General features: G+C 40.8%; 1 protein-coding gene across 1 annotated transcript in view; it reads left to right on the top strand.

Moving 5' to 3' along the window:
* The first annotated feature begins 6,620 nt into the window (after nt 1–6,620).
* The window catches only part of LOC113025017 (RNA polymerase II elongation factor ELL-like), a 33,854-nt gene continuing 12,724 nt past the window's right edge, over nt 6,621–27,750 (top strand). Inside the window, exons 1-2 of the mRNA XM_026172359.2 lie at nt 6,621–6,817; nt 7,364–7,411. Coding sequence (XP_026028144.2) covers nt 6,680–6,817; nt 7,364–7,411 — 186 coding nt within the window. The 5' untranslated portion in view covers nt 6,621–6,679. The remainder of the gene's footprint in view (nt 6,818–7,363; nt 7,412–27,750) is intronic.

Genomic DNA, 27,750 nt, shown 5'->3' on the forward strand with positions numbered 1-27,750 from the left:
TGGCTGACGGTGCCAGTGCTTTTTATTTAGTTCACTATATTATAAGACACTGCGCACTCACCAGTCATTTTATTGGGGAGGTTTGTTAACGCAAATATCTGATCAACCACATGGCAGCAATTCTGTGGCAGAAACACAAAGCATGTAGGCATGTAGACATGGTCAAGACAACCTGCTAAAGTTCAAGCCAAGAATCAGAATGGAGAGGAAAGGTGATTTAAGTGTCTTTGTATGGTGCCAGATGGGCTGGTCTGAGTATTTCACAAAGTGCTGATCCGCTGAGATTTTTCCTCACAACCATCTCTCACAAAATATCAGGAAGTGTCACGTCTCCAAGCAAAAAGAGCTATTGTACTTAATGGTTATACTGCTTCAAGGTGAAAGCAGGGCAACAGTAATTCAAATAACCATTTGTTACAGCCACGGTATGCAAAAGAGCACTTCTGATCTCTGAAGACCACACCAGGTGCCACTCCTGTCAGGTAAGAACAGGAAACTGAGGCTGGAATTTACACAGACTTGCTAAAACAGGACAACAGAAGATTATCTGGTCAGATGAATCTCAATTTCTGCTGCAAAATTCAGATCAGATCAGAATTTGGTGTAAATGAAATGAAAGCATGGATACATCCTGCCTCGCATGAGCAGTTGAGGGCTGTTGGTGGTGATCTAACAGTGCTGAGGAATATTCAACCTCCAAAACTAAGCATTGTTTAAACACCACAGCCAACCTGAGTGTTGTCGCTAGCAGTGTCGATCTATTTATGACCAACTGTGGTCAAATGTGCTATGTCACGAAGCTCAAGCTAGTTTCTTGAATATCACAATGAGTTCACTGTATTCAAATGGCCTCCACAGTCAACAGATATCAGTTGAACATACTTTTATATTAAAGTGCTTGAAAGCCACATGAAGATGAACTGCCTTGAGTGTTGTTGCTTGAGTCAGCGTTGGCCTGATGAGCAGACCTATCACTGCTCATTTTAGCTGTAAGCTAGCATCTCAAGGCTTCACTAGCTCTGACTGAGTTGCACTGTGGGTAAAGCTCGATTTTTAAGAAGAAAATGTGAAATAAAGATATTTCTACTTTTAATTAGCGTTCACCTACACATGCTGGATCTGACCTGGGGATGCTGAGCAGGGCTGAAAGACAATTCAAGTTTTTTTCTGTCGTCATCAGATTGTAGTAGCTCTTTCCTTTTCACCACACTAATCCAGTAGAAAAAGAAACTTATATCTTTATTATTATTTGCTTTAGTTGTGCTTCTTTTTTATGTACTTCAGCCATGCTGGATCCATAGTGTAGTCATTATATGTTGTGTCTTGAGTTACGTTAAGAACAAAAATATTATTTTCAAGTTGTGCTGGTGATATTAGCTGTTAGCTTTTTAAACGCAGACTGCTGTGAATAAAGCAAACACACTCAGCTGCAGGTGTCCTGGGAGTCACCGACCTCAGGTGTCGAGTCACTCCCAGGGGGTCAAGGCCTGCATTAGCAGTTGCAGCAGATGGCAAACCGCAGACAATGAGTGGATGAGACAGACAAGCCAGGTACAGAAGAGGGAGGAGGTTGGATGGGTTAATCTTCAACTGCTCATCTGTCAGAGGAGTGACTTGAAACCTACTCATACCTGTGTCGGTGAATGAACGGGAAGGACTCCTGTATTTGTCATACAGGGGCTGGATTTACACATACACAATCCTTTTGTTCAAGTTCAAGATTTAATGGATGGGGATCAGAATAAAGCTTTCCAAACCTCTCCAGCATTGACCTGCAGTAAACCCTCCTCTTGCGTACTTTCATTGACACAGCAGAGCTTAGCAATTTACCTAAATAGGCTTACTTATCAAACTCTTCTTCCTTCCAAGCTCCACCCTTACTCGTGCTCTTTCTCACCTTTTTGCAAACACTTAGGTTGCTTTGATTTGCTGTCATTCAGCTGGGTCATGCTTGCTGGGCTGTGAGACATCTAAATCACTATGCAAAAATCCTTAACAGAGAGCCGTTCCTGTTTACTTTGCATTGTGCTTCAATCACTAACACAACAGACAGTTGACAAACCGTCAAAAATGAAGATAACTTAAGCATATTAGCTAATTAACTCCCCGGGATAAGCATCATTCAAGTCAGGGAACGATGCTTATCCTGCAAACTGACCAACAATGTGATTGTCACTGGATCCATTTCTCTTTCTTTCTTCCTGACAGACATTCACCTTGTAATAACGTATCTATAATATGTATATAAATAATGATATGTACATAAACAGTTACTGTGTCTGCATGTATTTTATTTCTGTGTCAAAATTTACGTTAAATACATTAAATAAATTATTTTAGGGGTCTAAAACCTATGGCTCCTGAGACATATTTGGCTCTTTTGGTGATCTCAAGCAGCTCTCTGTGACTTTGACATAAAACTAGATGAATAAAAATAATTGGTTATTGGTTATAGGGGGGAGTTTTGATATGTGACAGACATAGGTGCATACACATAATGATTTGTCCCGAGTTCTCCAGGCTGGATAAGGATGAAGATAAAACTTGATAATTTCATAAATGGAACAAAAACATGGGTATTCATCTACTTAACATGGCTGTTTTGTTACTGTGGGCTTAGAGTAGTTATTACCTGTGGGTCACTGGGAATTTCTCTACCATTCAGGACAAGTGTGGCTCTTAAGCAAGGAAGAAGAAAACAAGCATGACACCATCATTTTGGTGATTTTATGTAAATATAACCAGTGCAACTGAAAATTTACTATATGTTTTAAATAATAACTTTCCTGGAACAGCTGTTGCACTCCAACCACCGCAGTATTTGTCCTACTGCTTTGTGTCCTCAGCTCAAACAGCACTTACATTTATCATTGTTATCATTATTATTATTATTATTATTAATCTCAATGAAAGGGTATATTCTAACGTAAAACAAACTGGCCTTTTCTTGACTTATTCTTGTTTAATAAGTCAACAGTGTTGCTAATCAGGCACTTATGTATCATCTAACGTGCCAGACATAATACTACACATTTACAGTGTTATGGTCGGCACGTTTGCCATGCTATTTAATGAGAAATGTGTCATGCTTACACAAAGGTTCTGTTTTTATCTACTGGCATTCACCAGGCCAGGCATGACATGACAAGTAGATCAGCATTTCTTAGCATTCTTATTAGCATAGTAAGAATTAGATTTTAGCCTCCAGGTTTTGCAGAAACTTCGAATGCATGGAAGATTTCTGCACAGCTCCACACAAAGACTCAGACTTTCTGTTGCAGATGAAGGTGAGATGGGAAAAGATTCCAGCTTTACGCCGACTTTGTTGCTAAACTTAGACACATGTGAGATGCTACATAATTTATTTCGGCTTATGCTGCAAGCTCAAGAAAACTTCCAAACTTAACTGTGTATGTAACATTTACATGTTTTTCTGCACTTATATTATCAAAGGTTTAAGTCCTTATTATATTCCCTAGCTGTTTTTTGTTTTGTTTTTTTAATCCTGCACTATTCATGTTTTCATTAGTTGTGACAGTGCAATATGTCATTAAAACTTTAAAAACATCCCTCCTCTTTCGGCCCTGTTTTGGTCTCTGAGTTCGTTAGTTGCTGATGGTGGTGTGTTCTTTAAAGAATGACACCGGAGGTCCATTGTGAAACCTGTTAGAATGACAAACCAACCTCTAATGGCCATGTAAATAAGGGCATGTAAGATGTGTGTTGGTGTCACCTTTAGATGTGAAGAGATCCACGCACATATTAGGAAATCTCATCTTCATGCTTAATGTGTTTTTGTTTTTTATGTAAACCATAATCTTTTTCCAATCTCCCAAACAAGTAAATTCGCTGCCTCAGCTTTCACTTTGACTGCATATTTGGTGAAAAAGCGAAAGACCAAGTGAAAGTAAGTGGATTGCAGTTGTTTAGTAGAAAAGTGGGTGTGTTTCTACCACCACTCTCCCCCAAACTACTCCAACCCCACTCCCTATGACTCCCTGATGCAGACTTTCTGTTGTTTGAAAGTGGAAACACTCCTGCAGAATAGGGACAAATGACCTTTAATGCTGTTCCAGTTGGATGACTTGTGTTTCATCACAAGGATGTGTTCATGTCACACAGTGATGCTCCAGGAATGTGTTTCCATGTGGGGATTCAGCCAAAGCAGGCCCTTACTGGTCGACGCTGCATTGCACTGATGACCCTCTGTGGCTCCTGTGTTGCTCCTTCAATTGGCATCCCTGCTGTGATGACAGTGGCTCCATTCAAATAAATGGGATGTCTGCCTTTTTTCTGTAGGGCTGGAAAAGGTGTGAAAAATTCTCAACTTTCTTTTATTGGAGCAGGTCTATTTGTTTCTAGATAAAGTATTTACACTAAAAATGTCTTCCTGCTGCTGCTGTTGAGATAATAGTAAAGTTGTCTCACTTAAAACCAGAATAATAAGCAATCTGCACCAAATTCGTTAACTTAAAAAAACTACCACTCAATTTTTAATCTCTCACTAACAACAGAAAAAGTATTCAAGCTGAATTTCACTAAAATAAAAATAAGCATTATAGAGTCATTAAACTCTTGTTTTTTTCCTTTCCATTTAGATAAATCATATTTAATTCAGCTTCCCTTACTGATTTGCTCGGCTCCTCATAGTTTAAAGATCAAAGCTCTATAAGCAAGATGTCCAGTTCTGCCACCATCTTGAAAGGACTGCAGCACTTTTTTGGAGGTTTTCTGAGGCATGAACTAATTTAACTTTGATTTCAGTGGTTACTGAAACATGAAACATACATTTATAAAGACTGTAGTTGACAAAAACACTGGAAAGGTTGGGTCACTTTTTCCATAAATACGATTTTTAAAAGTGTAAACGTTTAACCACCGTCTTTACTTTTGTGAGATTCCTCTTAGAGCTCATTCAGGATAACTGCCACGTTCCTCTCTCATAATGTCTTAGACAGGGTGACCAGGTCTCCCGCTTTATATTGGACTGCACAATATTTTTTATCCCTACCCCCCCCCCCGTCCCACATATTGAGACAATGTCCCACATTTTTACTGGCTGAAGTTTAGCAAAGTCAACACTGCGAGTCTCACGGGAAACGTGTGGCTCAAAAGGAGATATATTGAAGATGCATCCTCACTGAAACCCAGTGATGATTACCAGACAGAGTAGCAGCTGAAATAACAGTTTTAGCAGTTACTGTGATAGAAAAAGGGAACGCAAGTGTGCAAAGACCAGAAAAACAAGGCAGTTTCCATTTGTGTTTAAACGAAGTCACAAAATACATTTTTCCTTTTGTATGACTGATGCCAAACTTCCATCTTGCATAGCTAATGTGTCCCACAGAACCATACTCACATTTATGTTGTGGACTCAGATTTGACCCACAGTTCATTCTAAAGCATTAGTGCTTCTAACAAAAACTTTTCAGTTCTGCTGCTATAAAGACAGATATGTAGTGACCACCTGTCATTCCACAATCCGTGGATTTATTTGTTAGATTTTTGTATTATATTGAGAATTTTATTCAGCTGTGGTGATGAGCAGTATGGATGAAGTTAGGTAGGAATATCCATGGATTATGACATTCATAGACAACGCTATGATCCACAGTGGGAGGGAGGGATCGAGGACATGTGGAGGTAAGCTCTGGAGAGAAGAGGAATGGAAGTCAGCAGATACCAGAATGCATGAGAATGAGAGGACGACAGGTGTAACAGTGAAGATGCAAGGAGCTGAGGTAGTGAACCTGAGGTCCACATTTCTAAGCAAGACAGTGCACAAGGGGTGAAGAAGAGAGCAGGAAGCAAGCAAGAAGAGGAAGGGTGGAGTGGGTGGAAACAAGTGTCAGGAGTTATTTGTGACGGAAGGATAGCAGAAAAACTGAAAGGGAAGAATTGAAAGATGGTAGTGAGACCTGCTATGTGTGGATTGGAGACACTGACAAAAAGACAGGAGGCCGAGCTGGAGGTGACTCGATTGAAGATGTTAGAGAGTTTTCACTGGGGATGACCAGGATGGACAAGATTAGAAATGAGTGCATTAGAGGTACAGCTCAGGCTGAATGCGTTGGAGACTAAGTTAGACAGCATTTGCAGAGGAGTGTTGGTGGATATATTGGACAATGAATTTTGAGGCCATCCAGAGGGTTGAAGTGAGAGATGAGGATGCTGGGGATAGGGTGAGAAGGAGGCAGATGATCTCCTGCTCCTAAAGAAAGCAGCCAAAAGAAGCTCTCCAGCTCTGTTATTTATTTTTATTTCACTTCTTTTTGTTACATTTCAGATAATTGAGTTACTTTGTCTTGTTATTTTTGTTACTATTTTATTTAATCGATCTGTCTTAAATACATCTTATGTCAGAACGCTTTAAAAATGGCATTGATAGTTTTACGAACCAGAATAAAACAACAAAAAAGTCTGACAACACTGCTTACACGCATGCATTTTTTTCCTTCATATGTAAAATGGGTAATTATGGTTTTCCCCTTAGCTTTTATTTAATTATTAAGCGTTTAGTTTTGCACATTCAGCCTGTGTATCGCCACCGCTCGGAGCCATCAGTTCACGGCGCTATTGTCACCGAGCGAGGCCCCGCCCTCGGCGTGACGCGGCGGGGAGAGCGCTGAGCCGAGAGAGGAAAGCAGCTTTAATTGCACAGCAGCGAGAAAAGCCAGCGATGGCTTCTCTCAGGCAGGAGCACCAGTACGGGCTCTCCTGTGGAAAAAACAACAAAAACAGCCCCAACAGGACGCTGTACCATGTCAAGCTCACGGACACGGCTATCAGAGCGCTGGAGGCGTACCAGAACCTCAAGGTACCTTTGTGGTTTGTTTGTTTTCTTTTTGTGTGTTTGGATGTGAATTCATGCGTCAAAGTTTCTCTTTTATCTTCTTTCTAAAAATTTCCACTACCTAATTATTGTTAAATTGTTTTTCTGCGTTTATTTAGCTCACGCTTTTAATTTAGTGTGTGTTGAGGTTGTGGCTCCGGCCAGTACAGTTACTTCTGACTGAATCAGTTGGCTTCGTGGCTGGGTAACATACCAGAACTAAACCCAGTGATTGTCAGGAAAGACGAGCCCCTCAGCTGTTTGCTGGGAAACCTTCCTGGTGCTGCTTCAAAGTAAAGCAGAGAGGCAGCACTCTGCATAGTTATCTAATTGACAAGTAGCCTAGTTTGTGTCATAATTGGCTCCAGTGGAGATCATTAACAGCACACAGGCTTTATTGATTGTGTAACTTGTGCTTTAATCTGTTTAAATGTAAGATAAATTATATTTACTGCACTAATTCAGATTGCATAATTCTCCAAAGACGCCTATATGCAACTACAATAGCCTCATTTTCTTTTTTCTCATTAGGGGTCTTTATCAAGTGAGCCATCAATATGTTTCAAAGGGAGCCAAGGGGTAAGTGTGATCATATTTATTTGTTTGTTTTCACATGTGCACATAACTGTATTTTTATGCTTCTGGGATTTCAACCCCATTTATTTGTTAACTAAATTGAAAAAGCCTGCATTGTTGTTCTTTAAATGAATAAAATAGCAACATTTCTAAAAACAGGAGCAAATTGCTCCTTAAATTCTGCTGCCGAGCTCCTTCTGACTCACACTCTCCACCATGCTGCCACCCTCGGAGCGCTCAGATGGGAGCTTATAGCTGGTCTCCTCCAGCAGATAGGAGGCATGCAGGTTACTGGGTCAGGCTGTGGAGAGGCTTTGTTGGGTCAGTGCTGGGGGAAGAAGGAGGGGAGGGAGAAGTGCGCAGTACACTGACAGAGCCAGAGTCAACAGTGGGGAAAGGAGTTATTATGAGTCAAATGAGGAGCATTAATAGATACAAATTAGCCTTGTGCACCTTGTTTCTACTTTGTAAAAATGCAAGTTAATGTTGCATGTGTGTCGCTGGACATCAGGACAGCAGTGCATTAGCAGCTTTCTTTGGCTCGTGAAATTCAGCCATAATCTGCAGTAAGCAGCCTGAAGTATGCGTGTTTTGACTCAAGTCGGGAGCAGCTGTGTCCTTGGGGAATAGTTTCTTTTCAGGCAATGCTAATTGCACAGGCTGGTTGGAAAGAGTTGAACCCCCCCCCCCCCCCCCCTTTCCTGTCATGACAAGATGAGCTGAGTGGTCCTGAGCTTTATGAGGGAGGGTATGGATAACCTGTAAAACCTGTAAATGTGAATAGTGGTGGAACGTTTGCTGCTTCTAATTTGTGTATGTGTGTGGGGGTTTTTTTGGGTTTTTTTTTTTAAGTTTAAGAGTAGTGAAAACAATCTTTTACTTTTCTGACAGTAAGGTGTGGTGCCTGTCGTTTTTGTAACTAGTCCAGGATTTTTCTAACCTGCGTCTGACCTGACTCGAGCTGTCACAGAGGATTGATTCACATGTCGGTACCTCTTTGCAAGAGTTGGAGGTAAAGAAGCGGTCAGTCGGTTCCTGTTTTTGTTTGTGTTGTGCTCTGTACGGACTGCAACTCCCATTAGACAAGGCAATGATACGAGTACGTATGGCAGTAATTTAGAAAACGAATGCTGCAAATCCGAAGCTGATGGCGTGCTGAGAAATGCCTGCAGTTAGAATACAACCAAAGATGATAGTTGGATTCCCTGTTTTATTTATTTTTATTTTTTTTAATAGAGAAGCTGTTGTGCGTGAAAAGTGAGTTTCATTAATTTGGGTTTGTCCTGTGCTCCATGCACGAGGGAAATGGCAACTGACTTTATATGGAAGTTTTGCTCAACAAGGTGGCGTGTTGGTAGTGATAGAGTACTGTGCAAAAGGCTTAAGCCACCCCTAATTTCTGTTTATTTTGTGAGGAAAATTGGAAATAGGTGCTTTCATCTATTTAAACATGTGGAAACATACATGGAAATATAAACGCAAAATACAGAGTTTGAGAGTCAGTATTTGGTATGACCACCTTTATTCTACAACGTAGTCTTTTCTTGCTACTTGTGCAGTTACCTCAGATTTTTCAAGGACACACTGCACATCATGACGAGAGATGCCAAGGTTTCTACTAACTCTTAACAATGGCTATTAACGCTGCCTAAAGATAAAGTTTAGGATTGGTTCTTTGTTAAGTTGTCTGTTGTGTGCAGACACTTTTCATCCCTTAAGTGCATAAGTTACGTGATTCACAGGGCAGTGTTAAGTGGATTACCAAACCAAAAATAATACAATGAAAAATATTCTTCTGAAAAGATACAAGGACTGGACTTAAAATGAGTGAAAAATCAGACAGTTTCACAAAGAAAAGCTGGAGAACTATTGCTCAAGAGCAAAAAATTGTGAGAAAGTCTGGCTCCTTAGAAGCAAAATATACAGAATTGAGGGGTGGCTCAAGACTTTTACACACTGGTGATTACTATTAGTAATACTACTTGTAGTCTTCGCTATTGTCATTAATATTACTATTGTTGTTATTGTACTGTTATTATTTTTAATATACATTTATAGCAGCTTAAGAACATACTTTACAAAGTGCTTAGACAAGCAAATTCACATGTGTTACTCATAAAAAAAATCCAAATCACAAATATCCATTACTTTGCTAATTATCCTGCATCCAGCACTGGTAGCTTTGTTTTGTTCAAATCAGCTTTGCTCTGATTATACTAATGCTTGGGTATGCACTGGTCTCTGGTCGCTGCATTAGTTACAACAAAGCAGTTTAGGAGAGACTTATGTGTGTCTCATTGCTGTTGACATAAACTCAGACATGATGTGCAACAAAATGCTGACTATAGTTGACTTAACAGCCATGACTGTCATTAACAGTGATTTTCTGAAAGTTAAACTGAGCTCCTTTTAATGTAAGGAATGTGTTGAATACTCTGTCATATCGGGAGATCTGAGTGAGACATTATTTTTTTCCCTGACAGTTCATCTGCGCCTCTGTCATTGTGATGGCTCAGGGATCGGAGAGAATCTGGCACTCCTCCCAAATATACGGCACAGATTTATAAGCGAAACGAATGTTTAGAGGTAATTACAGGAGCTGTAACGCTCTTGATTACAGCGTGAGGCATCATGACTTCAGTATGCATTAGCTCTCCCTGTCTGCCTGGCTCAGACGTTGATAAATGTGGGGATATACGCGTGTGTGTCAGTGGCACACTTTTGCTGAAGTAATAGCTAGGTTAATGACATGAACTCTGACCTGCTAATTTTCCCGTCCCATTACAAGTTGGGAGTCCTACTTTTTCTGTGTGTGCCAGTAATTGAGCAGAGAGATCACACCTTCTGTGTTAAAGCGTGTTTTAGTGATGCAGTGAATGGCACATGTATGCACGCGTTAGTATGTGTGATATAATTTTTTCTGCTTGCTTTGGCCTGGGTGTTGGCAGGATGTTTTTGATTTGGGTTGGTGTGATTGTTTATCCCTTGTGTGGTCTACAGACATGATTTATTCATATCTGACCTCCTCTTTCCTGTCCTGCCCCCCTGTGCCCGGTGTGCTGCAGTCGTTAGCCTGGCAGGACCAGCGTCGATCCCTTAAGGTCCATCTGCATGTGTGCCGTGTGTTTGTTTGTTTCTTTTGCCGGAGTGAATGAAAGGAGAGGATTTTGGCACTTATTTTTCCACAAGTGTGTGTCTGTGCGTGTGTTTAGCCTGCCTATGCTGAGTTCCCGAGAGTCCCCTCTGATTGTGTGCCGTCTCCTCTGATTTGAATAACAATGAGCGGGGGAATGCAGGCGGTGTGTTGTCACCCTGCCTGGATCACCCAAAATGAATCAGGTTTTTCAGACTAATGTGTTACAGTCGGTCCAGATGTGTTGTGGCCTGCCCCGAGGGTTTGTTTGTGCCCAGCATGATAAAAACTTCCCTGCTGTGGATCTAATGGAGTGGGGAGTAACACAGCAAACAGCTTTCATCTTAACCATTTAGTTATTTAACCATGACCAAAATATAAAAAACATTGATGGTACTTCTGTCACATCATTACTGTGTACTGTATGTGGATTATCTAAACAGTTGCCACAAAGGCACTGAAAAGTATGTGTTCTGCCCAAAAAAGTCATCTTGAGATATGATGAAGTTGCAAACCACTGCAACTAAGCTGGGAAAATCTGTCAGGCATTTTATAAATTATACATATAAATTTATACATTATACAATACTGTATTGTATGTGGCACTGATTATATATTTTTTCCCTACAGTAGAAACAAGCATCATATTTATTGATATGCCTTTATTTAAACAGGAAACGTGGTTGAGGGGTATTTTACAAGGGAGATTAGAGGGGTTGTACTACAAAACAAAATTAATGTGTTAGCGAGCTTAGATTTATGAAGGTGTCTTTCTTTCTACGTGGGTCAATCTCTGTGTTAACTTGTGCTGAACACACAACGTGGTCTGGAGCAGAGTTTTGGTCTAAAATCTAACATCGAAACTAGAGCAGGGCGATATGGCCAAAAATATTTATCTCGATATATATTTGAAAATTTGCGATAACGATATAACTGACTATATAATTGATGCGAGACAAAATACAACTCCACAACTTTACTAACGCAAAAACCCATCTATTTATTTTCACTTAAACAAGCAGCTGTTTTTTATGTGCATTAAAGCTATATAAAGATTTAACAGTGCAAATGCAAATTCCTTGCTGAAACTTTAACCAAAAGACATTTCCAGTTGAAATGGGCTGACATATCCTCAGCATAAACATGTATAATATCCACTAAAGTTAAAAAGAGGTGCCTTGCAACATTAAACTGCAGTGTGCCAAATAAAAAAAGTCAAATACGTATTTTTCGGACCATAAGGTGCACAGGATTACAAGGCACATTAACCGAAACAAAGCAGTCGGATAAATCAAACTTTATTCAACTCATTCTTCTTGCTTCCTCCACTTCTGTACCATTGATTCATTAATGCTGTATTCTATCACAGCTGCTCTATTCCCATGTTGTTGCAGTATATTAATGACTAACCTCATATTGTGGATGGATTCTCTCAGTTGTTCTCCTGACTGAAGTTTGGTCCGTTTACAGCATCCTGCCATGCTATTGCATTTGTCCCTAACCATCAGGAACCTTCACGTTAACTTTTATCGAGTGGAAAAAAGTTAGCATTCATCCTCCAGCTTTACTGTTTATGTTATGCTAACATAGCTGTGTCGCTAGCACATCATTATATACCACCTAGTCCAACTTCAGTAACCCTACAAATGTCACTGCTATTTAGTTTTCAGTCTTCATTGATGTTGGAAGTGATAGCATAGCTGTACGTTTGAATTATTTCAGAAATCTCTCAGTCAGAACATGCTATATCATGTTTAGGTAACTAGCGAAACTAGCGAGCTAACTTCCGCTAACTTCCTGCTAACTTCTAACTCCGTTAAATGTAATAAATTCTGTTTTCATGGATGCCTGGATGTTAAACTTAATCGTTACACCTGGTAAAGCAGCAATGCTGATCAATTTATTAAAGATGAAAGAATTTAGACAGTTTTTAACTATTAGTGATGCTGCAGTGTTCGTTTGACTTTGGCACCTGAAGTGGACAGAGTTTTGGTCCCAGATTACTCCCAGATTTACGAGCACCTTAGTCCGTCAAATACAGTAATAACGACGGCCCGCTAGCATGCTCTAGCAAAAATAGTGCTTTGTTGTGTATCTGACAGACAAAAGCTAAACCAGTTCCACACCACTGAAGTTGCACCATTTTTACAAACCAATTCTGGTTCATCTGTTTCACTCAACAATCCGCTTTGCCTCTTCTCATTCTCCGTTGCTGCCATGCTTTTCGGTCATGTGCGCATGAAAACAAAGGCACTGCGCATGTGCATTTTACCCATATTCTATTGCGATATTTTATTTTCTTATCGTTGCCCAACATTCTACCGGTATTACCGTGAGCGGTATAATATCGTCCAGCCCTAATCGGAACTTTTCATAATTCTTTTATTTACAGTGTGTTTAAAGTTCTGTGTTCTCTGGGGAAGGAAAAATGTTCATAGCATGAAGCTTTTAAGCTGCAAGCCTCAGTCACACATGTCTGTAGACTAATCGGTAATGACCTCTAGCAACTACAGGTTTCTATTGAAACGTGAGTATTCCTCAACCATTCGGTGAGCGGCTGCTGGAGGTTTTGGAGGAGTTGGTAGGTGAAATTGGCTACAAAGTCTGTGGATAACTTATTTAGCACGTCACAAATCCATAATAGTTCCAGTAAAGTAAAAGTAAAAAAATTTTGCAGTTTTACTACAGTTTACGTTCATTGGCACTAGAGCTGGGCGATATGAGATTTTTTTCATATCACGATATGTTTTTTTCATTTCAGGCGATAACGATATCTATCACGATATAAGCCAAATAACTATATTTGTAAGATTTAAATGTGCCGTTGCTCACAAGTAAAATGTGAAATAATCAGCAGCTTGTTTTTATTTAAATATTTATTTCCCATAATAAGTTCAACAGGGTAGATGTACTTAAGGAACATGAGACTTTTTCAGATAAATAAAGGCAAATATTGCAAACTACACAAAAGGCAGCCACTAAAGCGTTTAAGTTTCAAAATAGAACAAACGAAACAGACTAAATTGTCAATTCCACTTAGAAACAAAATATTAATTCTAAAAATAAATCTTAGTTTGTTTTACAGAAGAACAGACAAAACTGACTAACTTTTGTCAATATCAAATAAACTGAGAACTAAAAGGAAATTCTCAATCTCTCCTTGTTGTATAGCTGAGCTTTTCAAACAGTTTTAACAGTTACTTTAGTCTGACAAAAGCCGAATGACAAATTAGCGCTTCCAGTCAGAGACTGAGGCTACGTCCACACGTACACGGGTATTTTTGAAAACGGAGATTTTCCGTTTTCGTTTTAAAAAATAATCCCGTCCACACTCAAAGGGAGAAATGAAGGAAAACGCTGCTATGAACATGCCAAAGCAGCAGGTGGCGCTAGATTCCTAACCGTGCAGAAATATTGGCCAATCAGAAGTCTAGAAGCCTCGGTGGGAAAACGTAAACAAAGCTGGGGCATAGAAGCAGAACAGAGTCGTATGTGTGGAGGGACAGTAACTGTGTGTATATGTAAGCATTTAAACACTGCAGAGAGTACAATTAACAGTATTGTAGAAGTTAATTTCACCGAAACAATAACGTGGCGCAGTGTGACGCATGCACCGGTTTATTGTATTTCCAGACTTGCTTTCGGCACAATTTACAGTGCACGCTACTCTGTTTTTTGTCAGACTTGAAATAGCCGAAATACCTTCACACTACGGACCTTCTTTGGCTCTTCCGTTCGACAATCTCTCCGGCATTGGAACCATCATCTGTTTTCTCTTCGGTCACGCTCGGTTGATTTTTCTAGTCGGCACACTCATTTCCTCCATTACGCGCTGGCTCCATTACCCGCTGGCTGCTTCCCAAACAAACACACGTGCGGCTTGGCACTTGTGCTGTACGTAACAAGTCACGCGACGTGACGCTGCGGCTGTGATTGGTTCGGCTCTGCGCTACTTAATTTGGATTGGCTGACCTTTTTTTTTTTTTTTTTTTTTTTTTTGGGGACAAGAGCGGCGAGGTCTATCGCGATAGCTTAATTTCTCTATCGAGTAAAAGTTATATCGCGATACATATCGTTATCGTTCTATCGCCCAGCTCTAATTGGCACCATCTTGGGTTGTTCCAGATACAATTCCAGATCCAAATTCCATCTGGGAGCTTAGAACTTCCAACTTATTCAGCAAAACACACTGAGGCAACCTGCTGGCGACTAAAGCAACTGAAAGTACATGTTAGCAGTTTCACCTAGCGACACCAAGCAACAGCTCACCAACCAGTCCAGGAATAGACATTTTCCCTAGCAACCAGAGGTTGGCAGGGGGTCACCAGCCTGTCTCTTGGCCTGTATGACTTACGACTTGCTAAAGCCACTGAAGGAAGCCCAGCTATAAAGTTTCTGCAGCACATACTGCATTGTCAGTGGAATTTACATACATTCAGTTGGTGATACAGAACATTTGTAGTGTTTTCATGCTTGGCTTTAATCTCCAACTCCAAGAACAGCAGCTAACAGAGGTTAGGTTAGAAAATTGATCAGTTACGTTTATGGCTATTTATCACCAGTGATACCTATTTAAGCAATAAAATTTCCCTTTGATCTGACGACATATTAAAGTGGTTTGAATATCTAATTTATTAGGATGATCACCCTAAGTAACCTGACTGACTATATTAATGTTTAAATCCAAAGGTCGATGTGTAGCTGTTGTCTTGGGTGGGGAATCAAATAATGTGCCAGGCGCACCTTTTAATGTGAGCATGTCCAGATCCTGAAGCAGAAAGTCTGAGTTAACAGAGAAAGTCGATTACCACCGTTGTGATACCAGTTATCTGACTGAGCTTTTAAGTTTAGTTAAGGGAGCTGAGATGAATGAAGTCTGGCTGTCTTGAGCTTGCTTTGTAGTACATCGTCTGTCCAAGCTAGCACCCATGCCAACTTAAAGCATATTTTTTTAAATGCAACAAATACAACATAAAATACAAGATATACAAAATGCATATGAAATCTAAACACCCACAACAACAAAATACCAGGCCTCTCAAGAAAAATGACTGCACACCTCCTTCAGCATGTTTAGAAAATGCTGTCTTCTGAGGGGGAAAAAAATCAGTGCTCTTTCTTGTGAATATTCTTATGTGCTGACCAGATTATTTATGTGTTGGTGAGGTTTTTTTGTTTTGATTTATTTTAATAAAAAATGCGGGCGTTCCTCTGAGATTCATTAGCTCTGGAAAAGCGTCCTCTGTCCAATCAAGCAGCTCGGAGATCCAGAGCACATTTTGGTTCACTTATCCCGATTCCTGTCTAATTCCCTTATGTGAAAACTTCACACACAAGTTAATGAGGTGTAAAGGGCCACTTGTCTCTCCCCGCCCCTGCACACGTGCATCATGGTACGTTGGGTAACATACCCTTCAGGGGAGGATCCTGCTTAGTTTGGAGGGTGGAAGGAGTGACATTTTGTCAGGAACAGTGACCCACAATTTGTTGAAGTTGGCAGTCTGGCCCTCGGGCACCTGCCAGAGATGTATCGTTCTTGGCATTATAGGGGGGAGAAACCTCGAGGGATTCTTGTGGCGCAGCACTACTTCCTCCTTTTCCTTCATATCGGCCTCTTCCGCCCCAGTGCTGGAGCTTGCAGGTCTGGCAGCAGCTCTGCCCCTCTGTGAAACTGCAAATGAAAAGGAATGGAGGGTGATTACAGGCTGGGGCTTGATTACATGCACTGTCTCCCACTCATGGCAGCCACATTAATCACGCAGTGTCGGCATGTGGAACTCAGCAAGAGAGAAGACACAGTATAGCTCCAAGCATTGACTGATTGACTGTGGGATCATAAACGCACGCCTGCATAAAAACACTCAAAATCACTGGTTTCTCTCTTTGTATGTTTCTCTTCAGCTCTGCCACCCCCTGCCCCCTCTCCTCCAAGCAGCCTGAAACACAGACACACATTGTGTTTTGTATCTCTGTCCTCCATTGTGGAGGGGACTTGTCTTAAATGGCATGTGTCAACTTGTGGCCCTGGGAACGATTCGGCCCTTTTGTTTGCGATGAGATGATGAGAAGTAGTGTTTACTGAAGTGTGGTGAGGATGAGGGTGGTGGTTGGCTGGCTGTCTGAGCGTGTGTGTGTGTCTGTCTTTAAACCAGTGGTGGAGATGTTTGGCTGATAGCTACACTTTGGCCTTTCTCCCCCTTCACTCTTATGAGTGGCAGTAATGCTGATTACGCCCCGGTGAGACGAGCTGGAGCTGAGCCTCTGTGCTCATGCTGGATTAGCACAGACACACATGCACAGTTTGCATTAGCAACCAGTTCAGAGTGACTTGCCTCCTGCTGATAACAGACAGTGGTGGTGGCGACAGGTTTCACTCCCTCCTCCACCTTCTCCTCCTCCTATCAACCAGAAAGGGAAGCAGTGCCATGGCATCTCACTCTGGAGCCGGGGAGGCCAGGACAAAAGACGGCCTGTTTTCAGAAGGCCATTACTCAGGCTGCAGAGGATGTGGAAACAATAGCCTGCATGAGATCTACACCCAGACCCCACATTCAACCAAAAGCTAGCAGGAAACATAAGCCCTGTGCACCGACAGCAGTCTCTCACAGTTTTTGTTCAATTGACTTTATAGTTTGATAAAGCCAGGAAAATGAGCCTTTCCCGTCCTGCACCTTCAACGTGTGGAGACATTTATGACAGTAGAGAGTGAACTGTGGCTCATTAAGATACAGTCACCACAGAGGCTGACAGACTCAACTTTTACTGTGTCAAAAACCCAGCAGCTGATTCTTTTCCTTCAGGAACAGCTGTGGGTTGCATGGGGACTATTTTTCAGGTAGAAATTAAAAATCTTGTGTGTGCAAGTGAGTGGCTTTGTCTGGGATGAAAGTTGTTCAGTTTTGAAACTCTGTCTAATTAAAATGGAGGTTTTGCAAGATTGTGCAAGCTTTACAAACTAAGATTCAATGTTTAGATATGCTGGAAAGAAGCTGTCCAATGTCTGCAAACATTGTCAGTGTCCCTGGTGCATCAGCTTGTTTTTGAGGTTTGAAATCTTGCAAATGCGGACTTGTGAGGATGTACATTTGCACTCATTCTGCTCTCGGAGCAGTATGTAAAGACAGCCACTTTTCAAAGATCTGCCCACACACTTCTGAGCTTCCAAGTCATGCAATTTATGGCAGCGTTATCTCTCAGCTGTGGTCTAAAACTCAGAAACAGACGGTGTGGGGAAAAATAAAAAGCTGGCATTGTGGAGGCAGGGGTACTTACTCATAAACTATTGTTTGCCTTCAGCTGAAGTACAGTGTATTTACTGCGTTAGGTGGGATCAACCTCGAAGGATAACTCATTTTGAATAAAATTAGGGTGTAGCTCGTTGTATACCTAACTATGGTGGGTAAGAGTTATTGCTAGGGTTTTTTTTAAGAATTAAACAAAAAAAGATTGCATGGATGCTTTAGTGATCAAGCAAGTCTGAATCTGTAAACTGGACCGAGCCAGACAGCGCACGGAGCCATAAATCCCGCTCACGTGCCCGTCATTGGTGAAACAGTCTGTCAGTCGCACCTAACCCAGTCATTATGATGTGCTTAGACTATAGTTACACATGCACTGAAGCCGTGAACTTCTCTAGACATTACTCATCATCTGTATGCAACAATGCAAAAGTCTGATTAGATGAATAGACCTTAACCTGCCAGTTCTTAACCTCCCAGTTCTTAACCTCCCACCCTTTAATGTCCAGTGAAACACGTGTAAGGATAGCACGGGTGACTGCAGCCATCCTACTATGAATACTTTCCGAGGTAAAGGGCTCTTGGAGTATGTAGGGTTGGGTTGACAACATTTCATTTAAAATAAATCAGAACTGCGTCACAACACCACCGTAGTTCACCTGCTATGTCAGCTTGCTGCTATGTGGCAGGTCTGGCTTCAAAAGTGAGTCGAACCCCACAGACTGAAAAAGCCCGACTGTACAGCGTTAAAAGGCACGTTTACATCCCAGTTTAAGGAACAGCTTTAGCCTCTATAGATTACTCTATAGGGGGGTTTAATGGATTTTATGACTAATGACTTGTTTTATAGTAGAGACCAGGCAAAAGCTTTGCGCTTCAGTTTTGGTGAATTAAATTGTAGTGGGGGGGTTATTTTCAGTCTTGTTTTCCGCAGTAATTAGCAGATATCTATCTGTATGTTACACCCAGCTGTTGGACTGTTGTGCTCACTGGATTGTGCTGCAGTTTGCGAATGCGGTTTTTTAACCAAGCCTGCCAATGTTGGTGTTTGCACTCCACGCTTCGTTTAAAATAACAGAGACTTGAAAATCTGTAGTACAAAACCAGTGAGTGCCATCACGGAGGCCACGTACATCTTTTATACTGCCTGTGGCCTAAACCACACGAAGCATGTAGCTTGAATGCTTTTGAAGTGGATTATTTCCTGCTGTGTGCTACGTGCAAGATGTCTCTCTTTATTCTCCTTGTTTGTTTCCCGTCACATGAACCTGAAAATACAACTGCTGTCTCATTATCTGACAGTATTTTGTCCTAAAACTCATTAAACAAATTTAATTCTTGCCAGGATTTGACCATCTGTACATGAAGTTGCATTATAGATTATAATGGGATAGTGAGTAGCACAATACTCTTCAGCAACAAGTTGCAGCTTGTATGGAGGTGTACAAATGCAAAATTTTGTGTAAACATAAAATATGTACTTCTATTTATTTATTTTTTTTCGTTTGTTTGCACAGATGTGGCATTCAGCTCAACATTCAAGAAACCGAGAGAAATCCAAGTATAGATTTCCCAAGCCTTAAACTGCTGCTGCGTTCCCTTACACAGTCCAAGGGGGTGAAAGTTTAAATGTCTGCTCATTTATTCGGCCTAATATGTAACATGATAAATATGGAAAGATCATGATTAAAACTGTTGGAGGCCTGAGGGAATGGATTTGTGTGTGCAATAAAGGGAGTGACCTACTCTTGGTGCAGAAACTGAGATCCGGAAAATTACATTAAAGTGAACACTGCAGTTAAACTCGGTGCTCATTTATCACTGCGTGGCAGTGTTGGGCTTCTTATTTGATGGGCTGGTGTGATCACACAGGTGTCTTTATTTAATTAGGCAGATTTAGATTTGATTGACTGATGTCTCTTTCCTATGAGCTTGCACATTTTAGTTGGGAAAATGGCACCTTTTACGACCATTTTAACCTGATTTTAAATCGTTAACAGTTGAAGAACACGGATGAAACGGAAAAGCTCAAAGGAAACGAATGGTGAAACCTATGACAATGATGAGACACAGACTGACATTTGGACTTTGTACCACAGACCCGATTTAGGAGAGGCATAATATTTGATGGTGGGGGAATTAGTGAAAAGGCAGAAACTGGAACAAGGCTGCCCAACTGTCTAACTTACAATAAAAAAGAATGATGAGTTCTGTTATCTCTCGATTTGGGATAACAGAAACATTTGTCAGATTCAGGCTCTGCTTGCTTTGCCTCTTTGCCTTGTGGCCTCTGGGGTCACCGAGCATTACTGAGGTCAGAAGTCTCTTTCAAAGCAATTTTTATTACAAAAATTTCTTAAGACGAGACCTTTGTTAATATTTGTAGAATACCTAACCGTCCTGATTACTTGCGCCCTGTTTGGTTAATCTGGTTTTCTTTTTGCCTCATTTAAAAAGCACAAAGATCAGAAGCAACCCCACAGATTCTTTGAATATTTCACTTCAGAGGAAGACAATAAATATTTCATTATTCACGGTCAGTTGAACTCTTAAAGTGCCCAGTCCTTTTGTTCGAGCGCCTCTCTGGGTTTGATTTGCAGTGTTTGTCTCTCAAGAGAATACGCTTGGCTTTGGCATGGGTCCCAGTGGCAGGGAACAAGAGTGATTGTTGTAGTTTGGACGGTGGGGATCTAGATGTCTGCCTGTGGAGCGGCCAGCTACTGCTCCTACGTGCACTGCGTGACGGGGCATCTGTGACAGCTGTAGTCTTGTGACGGCACGCAGCACAACAGTCCATAAATTATTGAAAGTTACTGTGAAAACATCCTGTAATGAACTCCTGACTGAAGAAGCGGCAGCATCCAAAAGTGGATGCTCTTGGCAATTACAGACTTCTAATTTTCACCTAGAAGTGCCTTACATTTGCAAAGTTTTATGTGTGAACTCAGCTGTAAGCTGACAAAAACATATGCTGCTAAAAAAAGAAAAGTTAATGTGCAGATTTTTAGTTTGTTTTTTGTTTTTTTAAAAATACCACCAGTATAATTTCTTCTGTCCTGTGAAGTGTGGTGCTTAGTCACCTTCCTGCTGTCACATATCACCCATGAATGCTTATCAGGCTTCACGTGAAAGTCAGATTACATTGGAAGTCATATTCAAATCAAGCAGCACGACTCATCACCGTCTAACTCACATGAACACCATGTTTCTGTGTTTATTTTGAGTTTTTATTATGCAATAAGACAGAAAATGTTTTCTGTTGATAAAATATATTGAAATGGCAAAACTACAAATTTATTTCCGGGTGGTTAGGACTGTCACCTCGCAGCGAGAGGGCCCTGGGCTTGAATCCACTTTGGGGCTTTCTGTGTGCAGTTTGCATGTTCTCTCCAGGTGCTCCAACTTCCTCCCAAAGTCCAAAGACATGCATATTAGGTGATTCTAAGGTGGTTGAGTTTCAGGTTGAATATGCAGATCGCAGTGGGTTGGAGAATGTTCTCCACAGGTCAAGAAAGTAGCTTAAATCGGTCGTTCAGGGGTTTTGTGTGCTAATTAGCGAGGAGGTGATCTGGTCTCCCCTCCTGCAGTGAGGGCTGTCTATGTATTCAAAGAGTGGTACTTTAACTTTATGACTTTAAATACTTCATTATTTCATTATGTCATTTGCATATATGGGCTTTTAAGAGTCAGGTGATTAAATTACGATCAAACAAAATGTATCATGAACTAACACAATTAGCAGAACGATGTTTGCGTCTTGTTTTCTTGGTGAATCCAACGTTACATTGGTCTCTAAGCTGACAGAGATCTGCTGTGTGATGCCCTGTCTGAAGGACTGTTGATCAGAGGTTTCCTTGAGTTGGGGGCTTTGACTCTACAACTGTAGGATCTATGACATAATGGTTTGCTGTTAAGCTGAAGCTCGTGGGTGGGGCCAATGTTTAGAGATGTAAACGTGTCTCATGATAACACAGAGTCAGAAGACTTTATTTATCCCCAAGGGGCAAATAAGAGACTGACCTTGCCGACCGTACATACAATACACAAACATCACATTGGGGAGACCGGTCAGGCTAGGTAGCTGGCCGGTCAGCCGCACGAGCAGCGACCTGGAACTGAACAACAATGGAAAATGCACAACATGAGAAAAGACGAGGAGAAAAAAAGAACTCCCCCCCCCCCCCCCCCCAGACTGAGCTTCAACAGGGAGATCCATTTTTTTCCCAGTCAGCAGCCCATTGGAGGCAGACTTTAAACCCTTTCCTCTTTGTGGGATGTTGATTTCTTTTTTTCCTTATTGATTCTTCCTTGTCTTCTTCAGTCAACACTAGCAGCTCAGTAATGTACGGGCTTATGACTGACTTAGATTTAGGCGCTGAATCATTGTAGAGGCTTCAACCTAACTTTCATGAATGGCCAACGCTATTACCAGCTTTGATGCTTTTACGTGGTGTTTTATATGTTAATTATCTTCTGGCAATGTCCCGATGTTTCATATGTGGTACCACCCACATACAATTAAAACGTGGGGACTTTTTCCATCTTTGAATGCTTCTCTTTGTTGTGGTTAGCATTTTAAATTTTCAAAGAATATTCAGGCAATCATTTGTCCCTCTGGGTTTTCGACTCCTTCGTACATTATCTCACATCCATTCTGAAAGTTTTTGCATCTCCCTCTAGAAATTTGCTGACAGCAGTGAGTTATTATATTGAAGCTATGATGATTATTTTGTCACTGATTAAATCCAAAACCTGCAGTGAAAAAGTAGCTGCACAGGAGTATTAGACAGTACTGAACAGGCCAATCAAAACAGCTCTGAGCTGTGTTAACCCTATGTGTAGTTACATTTCCAGGGAGGTGCACATCAGGTTACGGCATAAGTTATGTTGTAGTGTTTCTGGGGTGTTTTTGGTTACGAATGACCAAAGTCATACATTTAACACAAGTATAAATTTCCTGTTACGTGTGCTAATATTTAGCATAGTATTTTCTGTGTTCTTAAGTTTAGTTAAGCTTGTTAGCACGCTAACAGAGTACCTCTGAAGGTTTAATTTAAGACTTTAATACCAATAATACAATTTTACTTTTTCATGTTAAGAGTGACAAAGAAGTACAGATATCAGATTTACAGTATCAGAATTACTAATGTTTGTATTTGTTTGACTAATGTTTAGCTATCGTGTGTAATAGATAGAATAGATGCTATCCACATCCAGATGTTATCCAGAAGTCTCTAACTAGAGTTGCAGGAGGTGATGCAGAGAATCAGAATCGCATTTATTGGTCAAATATATGTGCAAACACATAGTAGGATTTTGGTTCTGGTCGACGGTGTCTCTCAAGCACAGCAATGTAAAACACACAATATATGAGCGACAAAAGAAGAAATAAACAATATACAGTGGGGCAAAAAAATATTTAGTCATCCACCGATTGTGCAAGTTCCCCCACTTAAAATGATGACAGAGGTCAGTAATTTGCACCAGAGGTACACTTCAACTGTGAGAGACAGAATGTGAAAAAAAAAAATCCATGAATCCACATGGTAGGATTTGTAAAGAATTTATTCGTAAATTAGGGTGGAAAATAAGTATTTGGTCACCTCAAACAAGGAAAATCTCTGGCTCTCACAGACCTGTAACGTCTTCTGGAAGAAGCTTTTCTGTCCCCCACTCGTTACCTGTATGAATGGCACCTGTTTGAACTCATCATCTGTATAAAAGACACCTGTCCACAGCCTCAAACAGTCAGACTCCAAACTCCGCCATGGCCAAGACCAAAGAGCTTTCGAAGGACACCAGGAAAAGTATTGTAGACCTGCACCAGACTGGGAAGAGTGAATCTACAATAGGCAAGCAGCTTGGTGTGAAAAAATCAACTGTGGGAGCAATCATCAGAAAATGGAAGACATACAAGACCACTGATAATCTCCCTCGATCTGGGGCTCCACGCAAGATCTCATCCCGTGGGGTCAAAATGATCATGAGAACGGTGAGCAAAGATCCCAGAACCACACGGGGGGACCTGGTGAATGACCTGCAGAGAGCTGGGACCAAAGTAACAAAGGTCACCATCAGTAACACACTACAACGGCAGGGAATCAAATCCCGCAGTGCCAGACGTGTTCCGCTGCTGAAGCCAGTGCATGTCCAGGCCCGTCTGAAGTTTGCCAGAGAGCACATGGATGATACAGCAGAGGATTGGGAGAATGTCATGTGGTCAGATGAAACCAAAGTAGAACTTTTTGATATAAACTCAACTCGTCGTGTTTGGAGGAAGAAGAATACTGAGTTGCATCCCAAGAACACCATACCTACTGTGAAGCATGGGGGTGGAAACATCATGCTATGGGGCTGTTTTTCTGCCAAGGGGACAGGACGACTGATCCGTGTTAAGGACAGAATGAATGGGGCCATGTATCGTGAGATTTTGAGCCAAAACCTCCTTCCATCAGTGAGAACTTTGAAGATGAAACGAGGCTGGGTCTTCCAACATGACAATGATCCAAAACACACCGCCCGGGCAACAAAGGAGTGGCTCCGTAAGAAGCATTTGAAAGTCCTGGAGTGGCCTAGCCAGTCTCCAGACCTCAACCCCATAGAAAATCTGTGGCGGGAGTTGAAAGTCCGTGTTGCTCGGCGACAGCCCCAAAACATCACTGCTCTCGAGAAGATCTGCATGGAGGAATGGGCCAAAATACCAGCTACTGTGTGTGCAAACCTGGTAAAGACCTATAGTAAACGTTTGACCTCTGTTATTGCCAACAAAGGTTATGTTACAAAGTATTGAGTTGTATTTTTGTTATTGACCAAATACTTATTTTCCACCCTGATTTACGAATAAATTCTTTACAAATCCTACCATGTGGATTCATGGATTTTTTTTTCACATTCTGTCTCTCACAGTTGAAGTGTACCTCTGGTGCAAATTACTGACCTCTGTCATCATTTTAGGTGGGGGAACTTGCACAATCGGTGGCTGACTAAATACTTTTTTGCCCCACTGTACATGAGTGGATCATGATGAGACAGGTCATGGTCCCCAACACACTATAATACACTATAATAATCTAGTGTGCTCTGAGTCTTACTCTGAGTCTTACTGGGCAGCACAGTTTGTTTGTTTGTTCAGTTACTTTTTTGTAATTGTGATTTTACTTTTAGATGTAAATATAATAATTATATTTCTCAAAACAGTTTATGAGTGCTTTTCTGTTTGATCAACTAATAGATTTTTTTTTTCCCTTGCTTGTCTCAGACTGTTTCTCTGCTTTTTCAGATGAAACATGAGCTCTTATTTAATGGCTGCTTCTCTGGTTTTGCAGCTTAAGTGGTTGTTGCGTGAAATAAGCTGTAGGTGTAAAATGATTTGGACTGACAGAGATGCACTAAGCGTTAGTGATTGCAGTGACATCTGTATGTAAATCAGCATTTTTATTTGTGTGCCTAATGTGGTTGTTTAACTTGCAAGACTTTAAACTTTATTGCTGTTCTGTTCTGTTCTGTTTTGTTTTTTTGCTTTGAAGAAAATGCAGGCATCGCCTTATGAATCATTAACAGAAATGTCTTATGGTGGGGGGGGAATGCTTTTGGTCTTCTCCCCTGTGTAATCAACATGTTTTTGTATTCCATTTTCTTATAAACAATGAGACATCCAGTGTTAACTTGCAGGACTATCTCAGAAAAACATTACACAGTTCAGCAAAGGCTGAATTAGAAACACAACTTTTTCAGGAACTGAGATCCACCTGTGTAGCTACATGTAAACTGCTCTGTCCCATCCGAGTTAAGCTAAATATAGGTTGTATAAATTCCTGTGATGAAAGCCTGCAAGTAGAGACATGTGCAGCAGGCTGATAAGAAAAGAGACCCAACGTCTGTTCTTTGTTGCACACTTGCAAAACATCTGAGGTGACTTAAAGGCAAATACACAGAGGTAATGGGCCACACAGCTGAATGAGAGTAGATCAGAATTCCCTATAACAGTATTAGTTTTGTTCGGTTTAATAGCCTATGAGGCTCTTGTTGTTTCTTTAAAGTGGTACACACGTAAAACATAGCATATGTCTTCATTCTAGATATGTAGAGACTTTTGATTTTTAAAAACTGATATATAAACAATATATTATCATCAGTTCCTCACCTTCAGCTCTTCACATGAGACCATATTATACTTGCTAATTTATCCAAAATGCACTCAACATTTGTATCTCTGTATATAGAGGGGGCAAGCAATAGAAACTGTTTTCCACCCAGGTGAAACATAAAGGAGTTAATCTTTTGTTGAGCTAATCGAAGCTTTAAATTAAAAACATGAGCAGTTAATATCAAATAGTGGTGGGGGAAAAGCAAGAAACAAGAAAAATGGTTTAAAAATGTCAGAATTGCCAAAAATAAGTTACTGCTTTTACAAAGTGTGGCAGTCTGACACTTCGGTGACGTTCAAAATAAACAATTTGATCATCCATTAATTGGGATAAATAAATGGTTCTTAATATTTTGAACTTTGAGCTTAAATGCATTGAGATGCTGCCATGTGATTGGCTGCTTGGATATTTGCATTAATGCGCATTTGAACATGTGCAAAGTGCAAAAGTGTCAATAAAGGCAGAGATGTGAGAATGTGAGTTTAATGGAAAACTGAGGGATCTCATACCAGCGTGATCATTTTTGGCTCCTAAAGTTGTGTAATTGCTGCCATTTAAATGTAAATATATACCTAATGAAAACAAAGTAATTTCTAACAGGGCATGCATACCAATCATAAGTTCTATTTTAGAGTCTGATTCTTTATTTAGATTATATTCAGCTTAAGTAACTTAGAAACTACATTCTGTGGTATGTGTTTGTGCCGTTCAGTGCTAATGCCCAAGCCCGAGCATCTGTGTCACGTCCACACTTGGAGCTGGAAAAATCTGAGCAGGGACTGCACATTGTGTTCTGAATGAAACCAGAGTCATGTAGTGAGGAGACAGAAAAGGAGAAAACAGAGGAAATCCCCCGTGATATCTGCACTTTAAGCTGCTTCCCAACCCAAAAGGACGCCACAGCTGCCAGCAGCATGAAGAATGGGCCGATATGAAACTGCTGATCACCCCCTGGCCACTGTTAGGAGACTGCGATGACAATGTGGATGTCTTCTGAACTCTGAGACTCAACTCAGTCACTGTATTTCCTGTAGCTGATGAAGTGGCCTTTACTCACTCATATGCCCCCTCAAAAAAAAAAAAAAACTTCTACAAATTTCCCATAAATGAAAGTAAATATTTCAGGACTTTGCTCACAGACCTACAATTACATCTTTTTCTGTGGTCAAATCAACGTTGATCCTAACTTTTTTCTCATGCTCCCTTTTCCGTGTGTGTGTGTGTGTGTGTGTGTGTGTGTGTGTGTGTGTGTGTGTGTGTACACTCACATGCATTGGTCTGCCCTGGAGGTTGCAGCCTTGGCTCTGCTGCGCTCCACTGAGTCTGCCAGGAGATCTTATGGACGCCTCAGTGGAGCGGACTCTTAAAAACACTGCTTACCCAAGGAGATTTATTTAAAGTTACAGAGCAGTACAAAGTGTCTAAAACCTCTGAGAGAAACTGTGTGTGTGTGTGTGTGATTCATTGTACATGCGAGACTGTGTTGAAATGCTACGAAAACAAAACAAAAAAATGAAGCGAGTGATGTTTGTTTTTTCTAAAAGGTGTGTAAACCTTGTCATTTTAATGCAGTATTTCTCATTTGTCATAGTCCAAGCGTTTGTTCTCAAGCAACTGTAGTGTTTTTGTTTTTTTGTTTTTATTCATCTCTCACATTTTACCCCAGAGATAATCATCACATTGCGTTGGCAGATTTCTTCTCTAACAGACTTTGACATGTCGCCTGGTTTCAGTATGCGTTTTCCAACCTGTGTGCAGTAGGACACTACTGTGCACACATGAGTGTGATTTTTAGGGGGGAACAAACAGTATGAAGGTGCTAAT

The sequence above is a fragment of the Astatotilapia calliptera genome, chromosome 1 (assembly GCF_964374335.1).
Source record: "Astatotilapia calliptera chromosome 1, fAstCal68.1, whole genome shotgun sequence".
Lineage (NCBI taxonomy): Eukaryota > Metazoa > Chordata > Actinopteri > Cichliformes > Cichlidae > Astatotilapia > Astatotilapia calliptera.